Source organism: Gobio gobio (assembly GCF_949357685.1).
Source record: "Gobio gobio genome assembly, chromosome: 20".
NCBI classification, from domain to species: domain Eukaryota; kingdom Metazoa; phylum Chordata; class Actinopteri; order Cypriniformes; family Gobionidae; genus Gobio; species Gobio gobio.
In genome coordinates this window covers 920,896-939,409 of record NC_137113.1, presented here as the reverse complement: position 1 = coordinate 939,409, position 18,514 = coordinate 920,896, and the positions used below count along the sequence as shown (strand labels likewise).

At 45.2% G+C, this 18,514-nt stretch overlaps 1 protein-coding gene across 1 annotated transcript in view; it reads right to left on the bottom strand.

Moving 5' to 3' along the window:
- ryr2a (ryanodine receptor 2a (cardiac)) overlaps window positions 1-18,514 on the bottom strand; it is a gene marked incomplete at its 3' end in the record, with an annotated part of 227,705 nt that overhangs the window by 37,156 nt on the left and 172,035 nt on the right. Inside the window, exons 73-81 of the mRNA XM_079845576.1 lie at window positions 13,281-13,340; window positions 9,379-9,513; window positions 6,957-7,069; window positions 6,789-6,885; window positions 5,676-5,782; window positions 4,401-4,452; window positions 4,271-4,321; window positions 1,372-1,471; window positions 1,216-1,295 (exon numbers count right to left, since the gene is read on the bottom strand). Of these exons, the coding sequence (XP_079701702.1) occupies window positions 1,216-1,295; window positions 1,372-1,471; window positions 4,271-4,321; window positions 4,401-4,452; window positions 5,676-5,782; window positions 6,789-6,885; window positions 6,957-7,069; window positions 9,379-9,513; window positions 13,281-13,340 (795 nt within the window). The remainder of the gene's footprint in view (window positions 1-1,215; window positions 1,296-1,371; window positions 1,472-4,270; window positions 4,322-4,400; window positions 4,453-5,675; window positions 5,783-6,788; window positions 6,886-6,956; window positions 7,070-9,378; window positions 9,514-13,280; window positions 13,341-18,514) is intronic.

The window sequence follows — 18,514 nt, the reverse complement described above, 5'->3', positions numbered from 1 at the left end:
AAACAACGGGATTATATCAAGTTGCATGTCTTTTTAAGCCTCAGCACTCTTTTATTGCATTAATGTTATATCATGCAAATTAACTAAACTGAAACAATCCATGGTAGCAGATGCACTGCAAAAAAAAAAAAATTCTTCTTCAGTGTTTCTGTCTATCCAGCACAAATATCTAAACATTCAAGAGGCATTTACTGGAGAAGCAGAATGACTGATGATAATCTTGATTCAAAATGAGTTTGTGCTTCAAACAAGAGCAAATATCTGCCAATGGAGCCAGACAAAGAATCATCGCAAAGAGCCGTCGCAATCTGGCCCTTGTCAAACTCACTCAAATCCTCACTCTTGCCCATTTTTCCTGCTTCTAACACATCAACTCTGAGGACAACATGTTCACTTGCTGCCTAATATATCCCACCCACTAACAGATCATCAGTGTTACTCACTTCACCGGTCATAATGTTATGCCTGGTCGGTGTAAATATGAATAAGAGTGAATATGTGCATATTTTAAAATATAATATTGTTTGCAAAGGGTTTAAATTGATTACTTCACAACTACAATAACCGAAGTGTGTTTAAAACGCCACACTGGAAAACATGCTTTTCTTTCGATTTTTTGTCTCTTTTCAGTCGAAATGTCTAACTATTCTAAAATCAAGAAGCATTTACTAGACAAGTAAAAATTATTGTCTATTGTCAAAAATAAATCAAAGTTAAAGGGATAGTTCACCCAAAAATGAAAATTCTGTCATCATTTACTCACCCTCAAGTTGTTCCAAACCTGTAAGAGTTTCTTTGTTCTGCTGAACACAAAAGAAGATATTTTGAAGAATGTTTGTAACAAAGTAGATAGAGCAACCATTGACTAGCATAGTATTTTTTCCCTAATATGGTAGTCAATGGTTGCTCTATCTGCTTGGTTACAGGTTTGGAACAACTTGAGGGTGAGTAAATGATGACAGAAATGTAATTTTGGGGTGAACTATCCCTTTCAGTGAGTTAATCAAACAGAAAACAACATTATTTAGCTTGTTAGTGCGTTGTTTGCAGTGCAGAGTCGAGCGTCTGCTTCACTCGTTTATTTCCAGATGTCGAGAGTTGAGACGCAGCGCTCATCACCCAGCCGTCCAATCACAGTGGAGGAGGGGCGGGACTAATACCACACCGACCAACCGCAAGACACAACAACAGACAAAATCCTTTATTAGCCCTCACCTGCTGAACTGTGGAGTTTCCTCCGTTGAGGATGGCGATTCCCAGCTTGAGCGTGGAGGCCACCATCGGCCCCATCTCTCCTGCACACAAACACATTCCCATGGGCCCGGGGCCATCACACTCAGGGTTTCTGAGGAGTGTGTGTGGGTGTCTGACCTTTGCTGGCGCTGATGGTCTGCAGCACCATCTCTGCGGCGCCGCGGTCGTGGAGGCGGGCCTGCTGATACAGCAGCTTCTGCTTCTCCATCTCCTTCTCCTGCAGACAGACGGGAAGAGCGGCTCACACACGTGTCCAAACACAAGGTGTGCTCAGTGGGTGAAGCTCCATGTTCGAAATCTGCTCTAACTAGGGTTGGGTATCGTTTGAGTTTTTTCCGATACCGGTGCCAAACCGATACTTTTAAAACGGTACCGGTGCCTAAACCGATACTTTTAAAACAGTACCGGTGCCTAAACGATACTTTTAAAACAGTACCGGTGCCTAAACCGATACTTTTAAAACAGTACCGGTGCCTAACTGATACTTTTAAAACGGTACCGGTGCCTAAACGATACTTTTAAAACGGTACCGGTGCCTAAACGATACTTTTAAAACGGTACCGGTGCCTAAACGATACTTTTAAAACGGTACCGGTGCCTAAATGATACTTTTAAAACGGTACCGGTGCCTAAATGATACTTTTAAAACGGTACCGGTGCCTAAACGATACTTTTAAAATGGTACCGGTGCCAAACCGATACTTTTAAAACGGTACCGGTGCCTAAACGATACTTTTAAAATGGTACCGGTGCCTAAACGATACTTTTAAAGCGGTACCGGTGCCTAAACGATACTTTTAAAACGGTGCCGGTGCCTAAATTATACTTTTAAAACGGTGCCGGTGCCTAAACGATACTTTTAAAACGGTGCCGGTGCCTAAACGATACTTTTAAAACGGTGCCGGTGCCTAAATTATACTTTTAAAACAGTACCGGTGCCTAAACCGATACTTTTAAAACAGTACCGGTGCCTAAACCGATACTTTTAAAACAGTACCGGTGCCTAAACGATACTTTTAAAACAGTACCGGTGCCTAAACCGATACTTTTAAAACGGTACCGGTGCCTAAACGATACTTTTAAAACGTACCGGTGCCAAACCGATACTTTTAAACCAGTACCGGTGCCTAAACGATACTTTTAAAACGGTACCGGTGCCTAAACGATACTTTTAAAACGGTACCGGTGCCTAAACAATACTTTTAAAACGGTACCGGTGCCTAAACGATACTTTTAAAACGGTACCGGTGCCTAAACAATACTTTTAAAATGGTACCGGTGCCTAAACAATACTTTTAAAACGGTACCGGTGCCTAAACAATACTTTTAAAATGGTACCGGTGCCTAAACGATACTTTTAAAACGGTACCGGTGCCTAAACAATACTTTTAAAACGGTACCGGTGCCTAAACGATACTTTTAAAACGGTACCGGTGCCTAAACAATACTTTTAAAATGGTACCGGTGCCTAAACAATACTTTTAAAACGGTACCGGTGCCTAAACAATACTTTTAAAATGGTACCGGTGCCTAAACGATACTTTTAAAACGGTACCGGTGCCTAAACAATACTTTTAAAACGGTACCGGTGCCTAAACGATACTTTTAAAACGGTACCGGTGCCTAAAGGATACTTGAAAAACGTCTCACACACGTGTCCAAACACAAGGTCAATGTGTGCTCAGTGGGTGAAGCTCCATGATAGAAATCTGCTCTAATACATACATCAGATGATGTGATATAACATTTACTAATACTGTATTAAAATTAATGCACTTCATCAATGACCTAACACGGATGAAGAGTAATAATCAACAGCCTTAAAGGGATAGTTCACCCAAAAATGAAAATTAGCCCATCATTTACAATGTAAATGTAAAATGCAATGCATAAATATTTACTCTCCCTCAAGTCATCCGAGGTGTGTGTGACATTCTTCTTTCAGACGAATAAAATCTGAGTTATATTACAAAAGTCCAGGCTAATCCAAGCATTATAATTTGATTTATAGTTGCTCTGTTTTTGAAGTCCATAAAAGTGCATCTGTCCGTCATATAACTGCTCCAGCGGCTCTGGGGTGTTAATAAAGGCCTTCTGAATCGAATCGACGCGTTTGTGGAAGAAAAATATCCATATTTAAAACTTAACTATCAAGTAAACTTTCGACCGACCGCCTTCTGTGGAAAAGTGTTGAATGTTGAAAGTGAAACTCAAGATGTGTGTGTGACGTCATGACGAGCGGACCTGAGGGTTAGTCTTTCCATCCGCAGGGGAACTTTACACACTTTCTCCATAAATTGAACAGGGAAGGCGGTCAGCTGAAAGTTTACTTTATAAAGTTTTAAATATGAATATTTTTCTTACAAAAATGCATTGATTCGCTTCAGAAGGCCTTTATTAACACCCCAGAGCCGCTGGAGCAGTTATATGATGGGCAGATGCACTTTTTATGGACTTCAAAAACAGAGCAACTATTACTGCTATTCTAATGCTTGGATTAGCCTGGACTTTTGTAATATAACTCAGATTTTATTCGTCTGAAAGAAGAATGTCATACACACCTCGGATGAGGGAGAGTAAATAATGGGCTAATTTTCATTTTTGGGTGAACTTTTTGGTCTGCTGGTTTTAGCTGGTCAAGTCTAATGGTTTTAGGGCTTTTCTCAGACTGGGAGATCTGTTTAAACCAGCTCTGACCAGCTTTAGTGAGCTGGAAATCAGGCCCAAACCAGTTTCCGGTCTAAAGTGGTTTGAGCTGGATCCAGGGCTTCATTCAGTGGGTTGTGTGAAGCCTTGAGTGATGGATGATGGTGGAGTCCTGACGGATGTCTTCCAGGGGGTTTTAAAGTGTGCATGTGCAAAACCAGCTCAGATCAAAGTCTACACTTCAGCATAAACCAGCCTAAGGTGGTTTACAATGCCTCTAAAACCAGTGGAAACCAGAGAGCATGAGAGCTGCAAACAAACCAGACTCAGAGTTTACAAACGCACAGGATGTGAAGGGGTCACACAGTACCTCGAAACTCTTGACCTCCTCCTCATCCTCTTCCTCTTCATCATGGCAGCTCTGTGAGGGATAATCACACCGCACATGAGTCTGACAGAAGCACTGATGAAGCTGAAGATCGGATCTGAACTAGTTTTACCTTGGCCATGATGTCAGCGTAAGCCATGTAGAGATGATCCTCCTCTAGTTTACTACAACAACAACAACAACAGATGATGAACACATCACTGAGGCCAGTGCCCGGTTCCATAAAGCACCTGAAGTGTAATTTTCCCTTAAGTTCGCCCTTAAGTTTCCCTTAAACCAAAGGGTGTTGCAGAAAAAAACCTTTAAGTGTTACTTAAGGGTTTCTTTAAGTGAAACGTCATAAACACTTAGAATTCCCCTTAAATGCTGTTTTTTCACTTGAGTAATCCCTTAAAAAGCGTTAAGTGTTGCATAAAACCCCTTAACGGTTAAAGTTAAAGTATAACTTAAGGTTTGGAAATCGTAACCTTAAGAGTAACGCGGACAAAAATAAGACGACATGGCTGAATTTATGAACCAGCTGAAGATCATTAAGTGCCAAGAAGAGTTTTTAGGGATAGGGAGAACCCTTTGGACCATCTTAGCGATGAAAGAATACCAGTTTGACCATCACACATCGCAACCACTGACACTGAACACTTGCAGTCATGCGGACATTTCTGAACGAGATGAAGAAAAACTCACAGAATTAAAGAAGTCGTTTGACGTTATAACAAGTCATTAATGTCTTTATATGTTTCATATAATAGAACCGAAGCTATAGATTGTGAATTTAAACATTTCTCGTTTACCAGCGGCAAAAGTCAGGAGGACTAGCCGAGGTGAGGCTGTTCCAGGCGGATCTCACAACATCTTTAAATAGGCGCGATCTTTACAAATAAACCACAGATTTGAGCTTTAAACTACTACATTCTCGACTGAACAACTCTTAAAACTACATTTCGTGACACAATAACAGTAGTATTTTTCAATTTCGTGGCCGCACACAACCACTATGAAAAGCGCAAAAGGACGCGCGTCAATTTCTCTTCAAACGCTTTTACGCGTGTCCATCTCGCTTTGGACACGCTAAGGCATTCTAACTTCAAGCGTCAAACTAGAAGCGAATTTGATGCTCTATTCACGTTTGGTGTGAACGCAGCATTAGTGTTAGTGTTAGGTGTATCTATGGCAACAAGAGTTTTATAACGTGAATCCAGGATCGCTGTCGTGAAACACTTAAATGTTTCCCTCACCTAAGAGAAGCGTTTAAGAGATTATATGCGACACCCTTAAGTTATTCTCTTAGGTAAGGGGAAATCGCCCCTTAAGTTCATACTTGAGGGAAAAACTGAAGGTGCTTTATGCAACCGGGCACTGGACTGTTAATAACGGGAAGGAAACCCACCATTTCTCTGTGAGTGCGGTTCTGCTGAAGAGTTGAATGAGCTGGTGAAGCGGGTCGATGTGTTTGGTCAGCTCGTCCTCCTCTGGCGGCTCCTCTCCGCCTGGTTTCTAAAACACCAAACAGCCTCACACTAACACACACACCAGCGACCAACAACCAGTCCATCTACCACACCATTCACCTACACTGAAGAGCTCAAGGCCAGTGTTGGGGAAACGCATTACAAGTAACTTGAGTTACGTAATAATATTACTTTTTCCAAGTAACTAGTAAAGTAACGCATTACTTTTCAAATTTACAACAAAATATCCAAGTTACTTTTTCACATTAGTTTGACTGACAGCTCTCCTGCCCTCATGTTGAGAGTCAGTGCAGAGGTGTGTGTGTGTGTGTGTGTGTGTGTGTGTGTGTGTGTGTGTGTGTGTGTGTGTGTGTGTGTGTGTGTGAACATGATGATTATTGTAGTTCTAGACTAAATGTGAGCATTTATTTATCTCACTTGCGCAATAAAGATTCTGTCCTCCTCAAAATGAATAAAATCTGTCAAATGCAAAATCAGAGTACTATGCAAACCTCCAATAATTAAATGTTAAATAAAACAACTATTGTTATGCATAATCTACCTTTATATTTAATTTACCAATGTCTTGCTGCTGACCTTTGATGATGAAAATTACTAGATTTTTTTATGTTTTTATTGGTAAAACTTTTTTCTCTTTCGCATTTCTACCTCAGCCTGGGTCTTATTATTTCAATTTTGGTGTGAAGAAGTCTTTACCGTTTCACAAAAATATCACTTTTTTGTTATAAAAAAAACAAAAACAAGCCCAGCCCAGGTGAGAAAAAGTAACGCAAAAGTAACGTAACGCATTACTTTTCTTAAAAAGTAACTTAGTAACTCAATTAGTAACTTTTTAAGTGAGTAACGCGATATTGTAACGCATTACTTTTCAAAGTAACTTTCCCCAACACTGCTCAAGGGTTCATACTTTAGATTCTACTCATTCTGGCTCCTCATTTGACCATCGTGTGTGTGTGTGAAACGCCACATTTTATTTGCTGTCAGATGCTTTGGGAGAACATGAACAGATGTTGTGTGTGATTGCTACATACGGCCAGGTCCTCGATCAGCTTGTCCTCGAAATAGTGTTCCTCCGTCTCGATCCAGGACTTCTCGTAGCCCTGGAGGAACAGGTTCACGGCTCTGTGCCTGAAAAGCAGAGAATCAGAGCGTCAGTCGGGACTCCAGCGGAGAGATCCGGCAGAACAGAAGATCTTCACCTGGGCAGGTTGTAGAGCGGAGCCATCCTGAAACAGGCCACCACCGCTCGCTTCCTCTGCTTGGACAGCAGCTTGTGCCACACGGCCTTCTTACTGCGCTGAGGATGTTCAACCTGCTCACACAAGCACATCATTAACATAAGACCCGCCCCACATTTACATATGATCCGCCCACACATTTACATATGACCCACCCCACATTTACAAATCAGTATTCAGAAACTGCTTTAATGAGTGACACTGTGATCAGTCAATCATAAGAGAGCTCATTTACATATGAACCGCCCCACATTTACATATGATCCGCCCACACATTTACATATGACCCACCCCACATTTACATATGACCCCCCACACATTTACATATACCCACCCCACATTTACATATCCGTATTCAGAAACTGCCTTGATGAGTAGCACTGTGATCAGCCAATCATAAGAGAGCTGATTTACATATGAACCGCCTCACATTTACATATGATCCGCCCACACATTTACATATGACCCGCCCCACATTTACATATGATCCGCCCACACATTTACAAATGACCCGCCCCACATTTACATATCAGTATTCAGAAACTGCCTTGATGATTGACAATGTAATCAGTCAATCATAAGAGAGCTAATTTACATATGAACCGCCCCACATTTACATATGATCCGCCCACACATTTACATATGACCCACCACACATTTACATATGATCCGCCCACACATTTACATATGACCCGCCCCACATTTACATATGATCCGCCAACACATTTACATATGACCCACCCCACATTTACATATCCGTATTCAGAAACTGCCTTGATGAGTGACACTGTGATCAGCCAATCATAAGAGAGCTCATTTACATATGACCCGCCCCACATTTACATATCAGTATTCAGAAACTGCCTTGATGAGTGACACTGTGATCAGCCAATCATAAGAGAGCTCATTAACATATGACCCGCCCCACATTTACATATCAGCATTCAGAAATTGCCTTGATGATTGACACTGTGATCAGCCAATCATAAGAGAGCTCATTAACATATGACCCGCCCACACATTTACATATCAGTATTCAGAAACTGCCTTGATGAGTGACACTGTGATCAGCCAATCATAAGAGAGCTCATTAACATATGACCCGCCCACACATTTACATATCAGTATTCAGAAACTGCCTTGATGATTGACACTGTGATCAGCCAATCATAAGAGAGCTCATTTACATATGACCCGCCCCATACATTTACATATCAGTATTCAGAAACTGCCTTGATGAATGACACTGTGATCAGCCAATCATAAGAGAGCTCTTTAACATATGACCCGCCCCACATTTACATATCAGCATTCAGAAACTGCCTTGATGAGTGACACTGTGATCAGCCAATCATAAGAGAGCTCATTAACATATGACCCGCCCCACATTTACATATCAGTATTCAGAAACTGCCTTGATGAGTGACACTGTGATCAGCCAATCATAAGAGAGCTCATTAACATATGACCCGCCCACACATTTACATATCAGTATTCAGAAACTGCCTTGATGAGTGACACTGTGATCAGCCAATCATAAGAGAGCTCATTAACATATGACCCGCCCACACATTTACATATCAGTATTCAGAAACTGCCTTGATGAGTGACACCGTGATCAGCCAATCATAAGAGAGCTCATTTACATATGACCCATCCCATACATTTACATATCAGTATTCAGAAACTGCCTTGATAGTGACACTGTGATCAGCCAATCATAAGAGAGCTCATTAACATATGACCCGCCCACACATTTACATATCAGTATTCAGAAACTGCCTTGATGAGTGACCCTGTGATCAGCCAATCATAAGAGAGCTCATTAACATATGACCCGCCCCACATTTACATATCAGTATTCAGAAACTGCCTTGATGAGTGACACTGTGATCAGCCAATCATAAGAGAGCTAATTTACATATGACCCGCCCCATACATTTACATATCAGTATTCAGAAACTGCCTTGATGAGTGACACTGTGATCAGCCAATCATAAGAGAGCTAATTTACATATGACCCGCCCCATACATTTACATATCAGTATTCAGAAACTGCCTTGATGAGTGACACTGTGATCAGCCAATCATAAGAGAGCTAATTTACATATGACCCGCCCCATACATTTACATATCAGTATTCAGAAACTGCCTTGATGAGTGACACTGTGATCAGCCAATCATAAGAGAGCTAATTTACATATGACCCGCCCCATACATTTACATATCAGTATTCAGAAACTGCCTTGATGAGTGACACTGTGATCAGCCAATCATAAGAGAGCTAATTTACATATGACCCGCCCCATACATTTACATATCAGTATTCAGAAACTGCCTTGATGAGTGACACTGTGATCAGCCAATCATAAGAGAGCTTCACCTGGTCGAGGTGGAAGAGCACGTGTGCGATGTTCAGCACCCGATCGACGGTCTTCTCTGGGTCGGACGAGTCTTCGCTGCGGTTGGGCATGTCTTTATACAGCGCCATCTGCCAGCGGATCGCAGGATCCTCCAGCTGCAGAAACACACACACACACACACACACTGAGACGGATGAAGCGTGACGCGAGTGTGTGAGGGACACGAGGAACATGCGTGTTGGTTTGCAGGTATAAATGACACATTCGCTTAAGCTCATGATTCATGACTTCCAGCCACTTTGACTGCGAATCCGTCGTGTGATCGGACTCTCAGGATCATAAAGACCTTCTGATCACATGCTTACCAGCTTACTGCATGTAAACACGCGTGTGCTGCTGGCGTGTGGCGGTTTGCAGGGGACGTCCAGAGAGCAGGCCTTCTTCAGGAGCGGGGGGCGGCTCCGCTGGGGGACGTCCAGGGTCCCCGAGCGTCTAAACAGCGGCCTGTGAGTGACAGGCTCTGGCCCCGCCCCTTTACTCTGGCGGACCTTCATCCACTTTAAGATGAGGAGGAGTCTCTTCACCAGCTTTTTGAAGTGTAAAGTGCGGTTCTGACACATGCAGATGGACAGATGAGGGGCGAGACGGAGGGGCAGTTACACATGCAAGGGTTCAAGGGTCAATGATGCGCGAGGACGTCCAGGACAATACAAGGAGGATCTCACTCGCAAATGTTAGATTTATTTGTTATAATTGCATTTAGTTATATGGCAATACAATTAATGTTTAAATAAAGTAATTATTATACTTAATTTTGTGTAAATATTTACCTTAACTTGTTGTGAGTCGCTTTGGATAAAAGCGTCTTCTAAATGCATAAATGTAATGTAATGTAAATGTAACTTTGAATAAATGATGCATTACAACTTGTAGAGATTTTTTTTTGATTACATGAGAACATTTAATTAGTTGTCAATAAAATAATTTGGGATGCAATCATTGTTTTTGGGAATGGCTGAACAGATCTGGACACAAACAGAGCATCACCTCATTGACCCTTCAATCATTTCTGATCACTCATGAACATGCAAACAGACGGAGAACAGATGGAGAACAGATGGAGAACAGATGGAGAACAGACGGAGAACAGACGGAGAACAGATGGAGAACAGGCGGAGAACAGACGGAGAACAGATGGAGAACAGACGGAGAACAGACGGAGAACAGACGGAGAACAGATGGAGACGGAGAACAGATGGAGAACAGATGGAGACGGAGAACAGATGGAGAACAGATGGAGACGGAGAACAGATGGAGAACAGACGGAGAACAGACGGAGAACAGATGGAGAACAGACGGAGAACAGATGGAGACGGAGAACAGATGGAGAACAGATGGAGACGGAGAACAGACGGAGAACAGATGGAGACGGAGAACAGATGGAGAACAGACGGAGACGGAGAACAGATGGAGAACAGACGGAGAACAGACGGAGAACAGATGGAGAACAGACGGAGAACAGATGGAGACGGAGAACAGATGGAGAACAGATGGAGACGGAGAACAGACGGAGAACAGATGGAGACGGAGAACAGATGGAGAACAGACGGAGAACAGATGGAGACGGAGAACAGATGGAGAACAGACGGAGAACAGATGAAGAACAGACAGAGAACAGACAGAGAACAGACGGAGAACAGACGGAGAACAGACGGAGAACAGACGGAGAACAGACGGAGAACAGATGGAGAACAGATGGAGAACAGACGGAGAACACACGGAGAACAGACGGAGAACAGACGGAGAACAGATGGAGAACAGATGGAGAACAGACGGAGAACAGATGGAGAACAGACGAAGAACAGATGGAGATGGAGAACAGATGGAGAACAGACGGAGAACAGACGGAGAACAGATGGAGACGGAGAACAGATGGAGAACAGACGGAAAACAGATGGAGACGGAGAACAGATGGAGAACAGACGGAGAACAGATGAAGAACAGACAGAGAACAGACGGAGAACAGACGGAGAACAGATGGAGAACAGATGGAGAACAGACGGAGAACAGATGGAGAACAGACGAAGAACAGATGGAGAACAGACGAAGAACAGATGGAGATGGAGAACAGATGGAGAACAGACGGAGAACAGACGGAGAACAGATGGAGACGGAGAACAGATGGAGAACAGACGGAGAACAGATGGAGACGGAGAACAGACGGAGAACAGACGGAGAACAGACGGAGAACAGACGGAGAACAGACGGAGAACACACTGAGAACAGACGGAGAACAGACGGAGAATAGACGGAGAACAGATGGAGAACAGATGGAGAACAGATGGAGAACAGACGGAGAACAGATGGAGAAAAGACGGAGAACAGACGGAGAACAGATGAAGAACAGACGGAGAACAGACAGAGAACAGACAGAGAACAGACGGAGAACAGACGGAGAACAGATGGAGACGGAGAACAGATGGAGAACAGACGGAGAACAGATGAAGAACAGACAGAGAACAGACAGAGAACAGACGGAGAACAGACGGAGAACAGATGGAGAACAGACGGAGAACACACTGAGAACAGACGGAGAACAGACGGAGAATAGACGGAGAACAGATGGAGAACAGATGGAGAACAGATGGAGAACAGACGGAGAACAGATGGAGAACAGACGGAGAACAGATGAAGAACAGACGGAGAACAGACAGAGAACAGACAGAGAACAGACGGAGAACAGATGGAGACGGAGAACAGACGGAGAACAGATGGAGAACAGACAGAGAACAGACGGAGAACAGATGGAGAACAGACGGAGACGGAGAACAGATGGAGAACAGAGGAAGAACAGACAGAGAACAGACAGAGAACAGACAGAGAACAGATGGAGAACAGACGGAGAACAGATGGAGAACAGATGGAGAACATATGGAGAACAAACGAAGAACAGATGGAGAACAGACGGAGAACACACGGAGAACAGACGGAGAACAGATGGAGAACAGACAGAGAACAGATGGAGAACAGACGGAGAACAGATGGAGAACATATGGAGAACAAACGAAGAACAGATGGAGAACAGACGGAAAACAGATGGAGACGGAGAACAGACGGAGAACAGATGGAGAACAGACAGAGAACAGACGGAGAACAGATGGAGAACAGATGGAGAACAGACGGAGAACAGATGGAGAACAGACGGAGAACAGATGGAGAACAGAGGGAGAACAGATGGAGAACAGACAGAGAACAGATGGAGAACAGACAGAGAACAGATGGAGAACAGATGGAGAACAGACAGAGACCAGATGGAGAACAGACGGAGAACAGATGGAGAACAGATGGAGAACAGACGGAGAACAGACGGAGAACAGACGAAGAACAGATGGAGAACAGATGGAGAACAGACGGAGAACAGACAGAGAACAGACGGAGAACAGATGGAGAAAAGACGGAGAACAGATGGAGACGGAGAACAGATGGAGACGGAGAACAGATGGAGAACAGACGGAGAACACAGAGAACAGATGGAGAACAGATGGAGAACAGATGGAGAACAGACGGAGAACAGATGGAGAACAGACGGAGAACGGATGAAGAACAGACGGAGAACAGATAGAGAAAAGATGGAGAACAGATAGAGAACAGATGGAGAACAGATAGAGAACAGACGGAGAACAGATGAAGAACAGACGGAGAACAGACGGAGAACAGATGGAGAACAGATGGAGAACAGACGGAGAACAGATGGAGAACAGAAGGAGAACAGACGGAGAAAAGACAGAGAACAGACTGAGAACAGACAGAGAACAGACGGAAAACAAATGGAGAACATATGGAGAACAGATGGAGAACAGACGGAGAACAGACGGAGAACAGATGGAGAACAGACAAGAGAACAGACGGAGCGCCAGCTCACCTTTCCCTGCAGGTGGAGGTTGTTTCGTATGATCTCTCGGACCTCGTCCTCCGTGTCTTTCTGCAGAACAGGTTCAGCTTGATCAGAATCAGCTCTTGCAGTTCTCTAACTGCAGAGAGAGAGTGTGTGTGGTTCTCTAACAGCAGAGAGAGAGTGTGTGCGGTTCTCTAACTGCAGAGAGAGAGTGTGTGTGGTTCTCTAACAGCAGAGAGAGAGTGTGCGGTTCTCTAACAGCAGAGAGAGTGTGCGGTTCTCTAACAGCAGAGAGAGAGTTTGTGCGGTTCTCTAACAGCAGAGAGAGTGTGTGCGGTTCTCTAACAGCAGAGAGAGTCTGTGCGGTTCTCTAACAGCAGAGAGAGAGTGTGCGGTTCTCTAACAGCAGAGAGAGTGTGTGCGGTTCTCTAACAGCAGAGAGAGTGTGTGCGGTTCTCTAACAGCAGAGAGAGTCTGTGCGGTTCTCTAACAGCAGAGAGAGAGTGTGCGGTTCTCTAACAGCAGAGAGAGTCTGTGCGGTTCTCTAACAGCAGAGAGAGTGTGTGCGGTTCTCTAACAGCAGAGAGAGTGTGTGCGGTTCTCTAACAGCAGAGAGAGTCTGTGCGGTTCTCTAACAGCAGAGAGAGTGTGTGCGGTTCTCTAACAGCAGAGAGAGTGTGTGCGGTTCTCTAACAGCAGAGAGAGTCTGTGCGGTTCTCTAACAGCAGAGAGAGTGTGTGCGGTTCTCTAACAGCAGAGAGAGTGTGTGCGGTTCTCTAACAGCAGAGAGAGTGTGTGCGGTTCTCTAACAGCAGAGAGAGTGTGTGCGGTTCTCTAACAGCAGAGAGAGTGTGTGATTCTCTAACAGCAGAGAGAGAGTGTGTGGTTCTCTAACAGCAGAGAGAGTCTGTGCGGTTCTCTAACAGCAGAGAGAGTGTGTGCGGTTCTCTAACAGCAGAGAGAGAGTGTGCGGTTCTCTAACAGCAGAGAGAGTGTGTGCGGTTCTCTAACAGCAGAGAGAGAGTGTGTGCGGTTCTCTAACAGCAGAGAGAGTCTGTGCGGTTCTCTAACAGCAGAGAGAGTGTGTGCGGTTCTCTAACAGCAGAGAGAGAGTGTGTGCGGTTCTCTAACAGCAGAGAGAGAGTGTGTGCGGTTCTCTAACAGCAGAGAGAGAGTGTGCGGTTCTCTAACAGCAGAGAGAGTGTGTGTGGTTCTCTAACAGCAGAGAGAGTGTGTGCGGTTCTCTAACAGCAGAGAGAGAGTGTGTGCGGTTCTCTAACAGCAGAGAGAGTGTGTGCGGTTCTCTAACAGCAGAGAGAGAGTGTGTGTGGTTCTCTAACAGCAGAGAGAGAGTGTGTGCGGTTCTCTAACAGCAGAGAGAGAGTGTCCGGTTCTCTAACAGCAGAGAGAGTGTGTGTGGTTCTCTAACAGCAGAGAGAGTGTGTGTGGTTCTCTAACAGCAGAGAGAGAGTGTGTGCGGTTCTCTAACAGCAGAGAGAGTGTGTGTGGTTCTCTAACAGCAGAGAGAGAGTGTGCGGTTCTCTAACAGCAGAGAGAGTGTGTGCGGTTCTCTAACAGCAGAGAGAGTGTGTGCGGTTCTCTAACAGCATAGAGAGAGTGTGCGGTTCTCTAACAGCAGAGAGAGTGTGTGTGGTTCTCTAACAGCAGAGAGAGTGTGTGTGGTTCTCTAACAGCAGAGAGAGAGTGTGCGGTTCTCTAACAGCAGAGAGAGTGTGTGTGGTTCTCTAACAGCAGAGAGAGTGTGTGTGGTTCTCTAACAGCAGAGAGAGTGTGTGTGGTTCTCTAACAGCAGAGAGAGTGTGTGCGGTTCTCTAACAGGAGAGAGAGAGTGTGTGCGGTTCTCTAACAGCAGAGAGAGTGTGTGTGGTTCTCTAACAGCAGAGAGAGTGTGTGTGTGGTTCTCTAACAGCAGAGAGAGAGAGTTTGCGGTTCTCTAACAGCAGAGAGTGTGTGTGGTTCTCTAACAGCAGAGAGAGAGTGTGTGTGGTTCTCTAACAGCAGAGAGAGAGAGTGTGCGGTTCTCTAACAGCAGAGAGTGTGTGTGGTTCTCTAACAGCAGAGAGAGAGAGTGTGCGGTTCTCTAACAGCAGAGAGAGAGTGTGTGTGGTTCTCTAACAGCAGAGAGAGAGAGTGTGCGGTTCTCTAACAGCAGAGAGTGTGTGTGGTTCTCTAACAGCAGAGAGAGAGAGTGTGCGGTTCTCTAACAGCAGAGAGAGTGTGTGCGGTTCTCTAACAGCAGAGAGAGAGAGTGTGCGGTTCTCTAACAGCAGAGAGTGTGTGTGGTTCTCTAACAGCAGAGAGAGAGAGTGTGCGGTTCTCTAACAGCAGAGAGAGAGTGTGTGGTTCTCTAACAGCAGAGAGAGTGTGTGCGGTTCTCTAACAGCAGAGAGAGAGTGTGTGTGGTTCTCTAACAGCAGAGAGAGAGTGTGTGTGGTTCTCTAACAGCAGAGAGAGAGTGTGTGCGGTTCTCTAACAGCAGAGAGAGAGTGTCCGGTTCTCTAACAGCAGAGAGAGTGTGTGTGGTTCTCTAACAGCAGAGAGAGTGTGTGTGGTTCTCTAACAGCAGAGAGAGAGTGTGTGCGGTTCTCTAACAGCAGAGAGAGTGTGTGTGGTTCTCTAACAGCAGAGAGAGAGTGTGTGGTTCTCTAACAGCAGAGAGAGTGTGTGCGGTTCTCTAACAGCAGAGAGAGTGTGTGTGGTTCTCTAACAGCAGAGAGAGTGTGTGTGGTTCTCTAACAGCAGAGAGAGAGTGTGTGCGGTTCTCTAACAGCAGAGAGAGTGTGTGTGGTTCTCTAACAGCAGAGAGAGTGTGTGTGGTTCTCTAACAGCAGAGAGAGTGTGTGTGGTTCTCTAACAGCAGAGAGAGAGTGTGTGCGGTTCTCTAACAGCAGAGAGAGTGTGTGTGGTTCTCTAACAGCAGAGAGAGAGTGTGTGGTTCTCTAACAGCAGAGAGAGTGTGTGCGGTTCTCTAACAGCAGAGAGAGTGTGTGTGGTTCTCTAACAGCAGAGAGAGAGTGTGCGGTTCTCTAACAGCAGAGAGAGTGTGTGCGGTTCTCTAACAGCAGAGAGAGTGTGTGCGGTTCTCTAACAGCATAGAGAGAGTGTGCGGTTCTCTAACAGCAGAGAGAGTGTGTGTGGTTCTCTAACAGCAGAGAGAGTGTGTGTGGTTCTCTAACAGCAGAGAGAGAGTGTGCGGTTCTCTAACAGCAGAGAGAGTGTGTGTGGTTCTCTAACAGCAGAGAGAGTGTGTGTGGTTCTCTAACAGCAGAGAGAGTGTGTGTGGTTCTCTAACAGCAGAGAGAGTGTGTGCGGTTCTCTAACAGGAGAGAGAGAGTGTGTGCGGTTCTCTAACAGCAGAGAGAGTGTGTGTGGTTCTCTAACAGCAGAGAGAGTGTGTGTGTGGTTCTCTAACAGCAGAGAGAGAGAGTTTGCGGTTCTCTAACAGCAGAGAGTGTGTGTGGTTCTCTAACAGCAGAGAGAGAGTGTGTGTGGTTCTCTAACAGCAGAGAGAGAGAGTGTGCGGTTCTCTAACAGCAGAGAGTGTGTGTGGTTCTCTAACAGCAGAGAGAGAGAGTGTGCGGTTCTCTAACAGCAGAGAGAGAGTGTGTGTGGTTCTCTAACAGCAGAGAGAGTGTGTGTGGTTCTCTAACAGCAGAGAGAGTGTGTGTGGTTCTCTAACAGCAGAGAGAGAGTGTGTGGTTCTCTAACAGCAGAGAGAGTGTGTGCGGTTCTCTAACAGCAGAGAGAGTGTGTGTGGTTCTCTAACAGCAGAGAGAGAGTGTGCGGTTCTCTAACAGCAGAGAGAGTGTGTGCGGTTCTCTAACAGCAGAGAGAGTGTGTGCGGTTCTCTAACAGCATAGAGAGAGTGTGCGGTTCTCTAACAGCAGAGAGAGTGTGTGTGGTTCTCTAACAGCAGAGAGAGTGTGTGTGGTTCTCTAACAGCAGAGAGAGTGTGCGGTTCTCTAACAGCAGAGAGAGTGTGTGTGGTTCTCTAACAGCAGAGAGAGTGTGTGTGGTTCTCTAACAGCAGAGAGAGTGTGTGTGGTTCTCTAACAGCAGAGAGAGTGTGTGCGGTTCTCTAACAGGAGAGAGAGAGTGTGTGCGGTTCTCTAACAGCAGAGAGAGTGTGTGTGGTTCTCTAACAGCAGAGAGAGTGTGTGTGTGGTTCTCTAACAGCAGAGAGAGAGAGTTTGCGGTTCTCTAACAGCAGAGAGTGTGTGTGGTTCTCTAACAGCAGAGAGAGAGTGTGTGTGGTTCTCTAACAGCAGAGAGAGAGAGTGTGCGGTTCTCTAACAGCAGAGAGTGTGTGTGGTTCTCTAACAGCAGAGAGAGAGAGTGTGCGGTTCTCTAACAGCAGAGAGAGAGTGTGTGTGGTTCTCTAACAGCAGAGAGAGAGAGTGTGCGGTTCTCTAACAGCAGAGAGTGTGTGTGGTTCTCTAACAGCAGAGAGAGAGAGTGTGCGGTTCTCTAACAGCAGAGAGAGTGTGTGCGGTTCTCTAACAGCAGAGAGAGAGAGTGTGCGGTTCTCTAACAGCAGAGAGTGTGTGTGGTTCTCTAACAGCAGAGAGAGAGAGTGTGCGGTTCTCTAACAGCAGAGAGTGTGTGTGGTTCTCTAACAGCAGAGAGAGAGAGTGTGCGGTTCTCTAACAGCAGAGAGAGTGTGTGCGGTTCTCTAACAGCAGAGAGAGAGAGTGTGCGGTTCTCTAACAGCAGAGAGTGTGTGTGGTTCTCTAACAGCAGAGAGAGAGAGTGTGCGGTTCTCTAACAGCAGAGAGAGAGTGTGTGGTTCTCTAACAGCAGAGAGAGTGTGTGCGGTTCTCTAACAGCAGAGAGAGAGTGTGTGTGGTTCTCTAACAGCAGAGAGAGAGTGTGTGTGGTTCTCTAACAGCAGAGAGAGAGAGTGTGCGGTTCTCTAACAGCAGAGAGTGTGTGTGGTTCTCTAACAGCAGAGAGAGAGTGTGTGGTTCTCTAACAGCAGAGAGAGTGTGTGTGGTTCTCTAACAGCAGAGAGAGTGTGTGTGGTTCTCTAACAGCAGAGAGAGAGTGTGCGGTTCTCTAACAGCAGAGAGAGTGTGTGTGGTTCTCTAACAGCAGAGAGAGTGTGTGTGGTTCTCTAACAGCAGAGAGAGTGTGTGTGGTTCTCTAACAGCAGAGAGAGTGTGTGCGGTTCTCTAACAGGAGAGAGAGAGTGTGTGCGGTTCTCTAACAGCAGAGAGAGTGTGTGCGGTTCTCTAACAGCA